Genomic DNA, 5,553 nt, shown 5'->3' with positions numbered 1-5,553 from the left:
GAATCGGTCTCATGTACGTGGACATGTAAGGTTGGTACGGGCTGCTTCATCCCACAATACCGCCGAATCAAAATAAGATGTTGGTTCTAAGTAGTATGACTATCACCGCCCACAACTCTTTGTGTTCTACTCATGCATATCATCTACGCATAGACCTGGCTCATGATGCCACTGTTGGGAAATGTTGCATGGAAAACAAAATTGTTTTTACGCACACACAATGATGTATCCATGGAGATGCATGGCAACAAGGGGGAGAGTGTGTCTACATACCCTCGTAGACCATAAGCGGAAGCGTTTCACAACGCGGTTGATGTCGTCGAACTTCTTTGCGCTTCAACCGATCAAGTACCAAACACACGACACCTCCGTGTTCTGCACACGTTCAGCTCGGTGACATCCCTCGCCTTCTTGATCCAGCAAGACGTCAAGGTAGTAGATGAGTTCCCTCAGCACGATGGCGTGGTGACGGTGATGGTGAAGTGATCTCCGCAGGGCTTCCCTAAGCACTATGAAAATATGATCGGGGGTGTAAACGGTGGAGGGGGGCGCCGCACACGGCTAGGCAATTGTCTGGGGTGTGCTAGCCCCCCCCTCCTCATATATATAAGTTGAAGGGAGAGGGGAGAGGCCAAGGGGCGCCCCAAGTAGGTCCGAATCCTACTTGTGCTCCTGCCCTTGGCAGCGCCCCCCTGCCATGTTTGTCAGAGGGGGAAGGAAAGAGGGGCAGAGAGGGAAGGAAGGGGGAATCCTATTCCACTCTTTCCTTTCCTTTCCCCTCTTCCCTTCTCCTAGGCCGGCCCATATGGGGGGCGCACCAGCCCCCTTGTGGCTGGTGTGTTTCCCCTCTTGGCCCATAAGGCCCATATCTTTTGCCGGGGGTGCCCGGAACCCTTCCGGTGACCCGATAAGTACCCGGTACCCCCCGAAACACTTCCGGTGTCCGAATACCCTCGTCCTATATATCAATATTTACCTCTCGACCATTTCGAGACTCCTCGTCATGTCCGTGATCTCATCCGAGACTACGAACAACATTCGGTCACCAACTCATATAATATTATATCGTCATCGAACATTAAGCATGCGGACGCAACGGGTTCGAGAACTATGTAGACATGACCGAGACACCTCTTCGGTCAATAACCAATAGCAGAACCTGGATGCCCATATTGGCTCCTACATATTCTATGAAGATCTTTATCGGTTGAACAGTTATGACAACATACGTAATTTCCTTTGTCCATCGGTATGTTACTTGCCCGAGATTAGATCGTCGATATCTTCATACCCAGTTCAATCTCGTTATCGGTAAGTCTCTTTACTCGTTCCATAATACATCACCTCGTGACTAAATCCTTAGTCATTTGATTGCAAGCTTATGATGTGTATTACTGAGAGGGATGTTACCTCTCCGATACTCGGAGTGACAAATCCTAATCTTGATCTATGCCAACTCAACAAACACCTTCGGAGATACCTGTAGAGCATTTTTATAATCACCCAGTTACATTGTGACGTTTGATAGCACACAAGGCATTCCTCCAGTATCCAGGAGTTGCATAATCTCATAGTCAAAGGAATATGTATTTGACATGAAGAAAGCAATAGCAATAAAACTGAACGATCATTATGCTAAGCTAACGGATGGGTCTTGTCCATCACATCATTCTCCTAATGATATGATCTCTTTATCAAATGACAACTCATGTCCATGGTTAGGAAACATTAACCATCTTTGATCAACGAGCTAGTCTAGTAGAGGCTCACTAGGGACACGGTGTTTGTTTATGTATTCACACATGTATCAAGGTTTCCGATCAATACAATTCTAGCATGAATAATAAACCTTTATCATGAATAAGGAAATATAAAATAACAACTTTATTATTGCCTCTAGAGAATATTTCTTTCATAAAGTAGTTGTTGGAACTTACATTCACCAATGCCTAATTTCTCAACATGCAAAGCACAACAACTCCAGTCCAGCTAAATTACTCCAACCACTTCCTCCACCAGAGCGTCCATGGCCAGAACTGACGATGGTTTTCATTGAGGGCTTACCATCTTGTGAAGGTGCAAATTTCATCCTGGTGGTCATGGATCATTTAATAAAGTATGCACATCTCTTTCCCTTGCATCATCCTTACACAGTTAAGTCTGTTGCCAAGGTATTCATCGACAGTGTGGTCAAACTTCATGGCATACCTCAGACCATAATTTCTGATCGATACAAGATCTTTACAAGTAAGTTTTGGCACAACTTGTTTCAATCCATGGGCACTCAATTGCACTATAGCGCTTCATATTGTCTGCAGATAGATGGGCAGAGCGAGAGGTGAATACCTAGAGCAATACCATCGTTCTGAAATTCAAGGCAATTTGCGTCATTGGCGTCGCTGGTTAGGCATGGCCGAATTCTGGTACAACTCCATTTTTTTACACGTTGTTGGGTTCCCAACACTCTATCACATTGTCCCAATTTCAATGGAATGCCAAGTTTGACTATTTTTGGATGATTCCCCTACCACCAGTGTTGTTCTAGACTATCAGCCCAAACAGAGTTGCTATGTGCTCAGTTAATTCGTGCCAAGCAGCGCATGAAAAATTATGCAAACAAGAAGTGTACTGAAAGATAATCCGTCATTCGCGACCAAGTCATGTGGAAACTCCAACCGCATGCACAACAAACATTGGTGAACCAGCAGTAACTGAAGTTGTCCTACAAATATTTCGGGCGATACACAGTCCTAAAGCGCATTGGTGACCTGCCATACAAACTTCAACTTCCAACCTCTGCCCAGGTGCATCTAGTCTTTCATGTTTCTCATTTGAAGCCTTTCACTCCCAATTACACGCATGTGTTCGGTGGCTTCCATCGGTGGTCATTCTTGATTGGTGGCTAGTGGGCAAGGGCAATGTTGCGACCCCACAAGTGCTTATCCAGCAGGCTCATGTGCCGCAGTACACGGCATGGGAAGATTATTATGTGCTCAAGCAGCGATATTTGGCGGCTCTCTGGAAGAAGATGAGCAAGCTCATGAGGAGGTGGGGGTGGGTAATGCCTTCTTCCGGTATGGTGGACAATGAGTCATCGAACCCCACCTCTATTTTGAGTGGGCCGACAAAGGAAAGGGGACCATCGGGCAGGAAGAAGACGAGATAGAGTGAGTAGTGTGAGATGGCTCTACAAGTTGTAGAATGGTAATGTGGTCTACTTGTAAGTAAGGGAACTAGAATGTGTGGTGTAGTTGTTAGCTGCGAGAGATATGTTGCTTATGAAATTTGTGAACATTCTCACCTATTTTCTCTCTAAGAAATCTCTCCCCGTTCATTTGTTCCTCATCCCAAATTCCTCAAATTATTAGTGACTTCCGATTCTTTCAATCAGGACACCACATTATCGCTTCGAGGAGAAAGAAGAACAAGGCCAACGCCGCCTCGATCCTGCAGCTCCCCCTCCAGGGGACGCCGAGGCCGCTGACTAGGAGCAAGGCCAAGCAGCTTTCACGCTGCTGCAACCTGAACATCGAGGCGTTCATCACCGATGCAGCGCAACCCTCCTCCTCTGAGGGCAGCGACGCATCGGGCCCAGCGGCGTCACCCAGGTCCACTCATGAGTAGGCATCAGACATATGTCCTAATTGGCAAGGCGACCACTTTTTGTATCTGTTCTAGATGCGTGCTTTACTTCTTGCTTCATGCTCTGTTATCTGCTTGGTCATATGTACTGCTTAAGTTTAGAGTCTCGCCATGCGTGTCCACCTTAAGTTGTCGTAGGTTGTTTCCAGGTCTTTTGTTCCAGTTGCTATGTCGTTTCAAATGTACTACTGCGGCTCATTGATACGTCTCCAACGTATCTATAATTTTTGATTGTTCCATGCTATTATATTATCTGTTTTGGATGTTTAATGGGCTTTATTATGCACTTTTATATTATTTTTGGGGCTAACCTACTAACCAAAGGCCCAATGCAAATTGCTATTTTTTGCCTATTTCAGTGTTTTGCAGAAAAGAAATATCAAACGGAATCCGAACGGAATGAAACCTTCGGAGAGTTATTTTGGGAACAAACGTGATCCAGGAGACTTGGAGTGGACGTCAAGGAAGCAACGAGGTGGCCACGAGGTAGGGAGGCGCGCCCCCAGCCTCATGGGCCCCTCATGGCTCCACCGACCTACTTCTTTCGCCTATATATACTCATATACCCCGAAAACATCCAAGAGCACCACGAAACCCTATTTCCACTGCCGCAACCTTTTGTACCCGTGAGATCCCATCTTGGGGCCTTTTCCGGCACTCCGCCGGAGGGGGAATCGATCATGGAGGGCTTCTACATCAACACCATAGCCTCTCCGATGATGTGTGAGTAGTTTACCACAGACCTTCGGGTCCATAGTTATTAGTTACATGGCTTCTTCTCTCTCTTTGGATCTCAATACAAAGTTCTCCTCGATTCTCTTGGAGATATATTCGATGTAATTCTTTTTGCGGTGTCTTTGTCGAGATCCGATGAATTGTGGGTTTATGATCAAGATTATCTATGAAAAATATTTGGTTCTTCTCTGAATTCTTATATGTATGATTTGATATCTTTGCAAGTCTCTTCGAATTATCAGTTTGGTTTGGCCTACTAGATTGATCTTTCTTGCAATGGGAGAAGTGCTTAGCTTTTGGTTCAATCTTGCAGTGTCCTTTCCCAGTGACAGCAGGGGCAGCAAGGCACGTATTGTATTGTTGCCATCGAGGATAAAAAGATGGGGTTTATATCATATTGCTTGAGTTTATCCCTCTACATCATGTCATCTTGCCTAATGCATTACTCTGTTCTTATGAACTTAATACTCTAGATGCATGCTGGATAGCGGTCGATGTGTGGAGTAATAGTAGTAGATGCAGAATCGTTTCGGTCTACTTGTCGCGGATGTGATGCCTATATACATGATCATGCCTAAATATTCTCATAACTATGTGCTTTTCTATCAATTGCTCGACAGTAATTTTTCACCCACCGTAGATTATGCTATCTTGAGAGAAGCCACTAGTGAAACCTATGGCCCCGGGGTCTATTTTCCATCATATAAGTTTCCGATCTATTTTATTTTGCAATCTTTACTTTCCAATCTATATCATAAAAATACCAAAAAAAATTATCTTATTATCTCTATCAGATCTCACTTTTGCAAGTGGCCGTGAAAGGATTGACGACCCCTTTATCGCGTTGGTTGCAAGGTTCTTATTTGTTTGTGTAGGTACGAGGCGACTTGCGTGTATCCTCCTACTGGATTGATACCTTGGTTCTCAAAAACTGAGGGAAATACTTACGCTACTTTGCTGCATCACCCTTTCCTCTTCAAGGGAAAACCAACGCATGCTCAAGAGGTAGCAATCATCATGTAAGCTCTCCTGAGCATATTTCAAGTCTAATGAATCCAGTTTGCTTCTTTATTCTTCCCTCACTTTTCGTCTCCGTGATCATGCTCTTTCCATCATGAGAATCCTAAATTGGAATGTTAGGGGGCTTGGTGATGCTGACAAATGCTCGTTGGTCAA

At 44.9% G+C, this 5,553-nt stretch overlaps 1 protein-coding gene across 1 annotated transcript; it reads left to right on the top strand.

Annotated features, from left to right (window-relative positions):
• The first annotated feature begins 2,042 nt into the window (after positions 1-2,042).
• Positions 2,043-3,624, top strand: LOC109780814 (uncharacterized). The gene is made up of 3 exons (XM_020339398.1): positions 2,043-2,247; positions 2,838-3,074; positions 3,392-3,624. The coding sequence occupies exons 1-3, from the start codon at positions 2,043-2,045 to the stop codon at positions 3,622-3,624; spliced, it is 675 nt and encodes a 224-aa protein (XP_020194987.1).
• Positions 3,625-5,553: the final 1,929 nt, after the last annotated feature.

The sequence above is a fragment of the Aegilops tauschii genome, chromosome 1 (genome assembly GCF_002575655.3).
Source record: "Aegilops tauschii subsp. strangulata cultivar AL8/78 chromosome 1, Aet v6.0, whole genome shotgun sequence".
In the NCBI taxonomy this organism is placed as follows: Eukaryota; Viridiplantae; Streptophyta; class Magnoliopsida; order Poales; family Poaceae; genus Aegilops; species Aegilops tauschii.
Note: the sequence above shows the minus strand (reverse complement) of the source record. Positions and strands in the feature narration are given on the sequence as shown.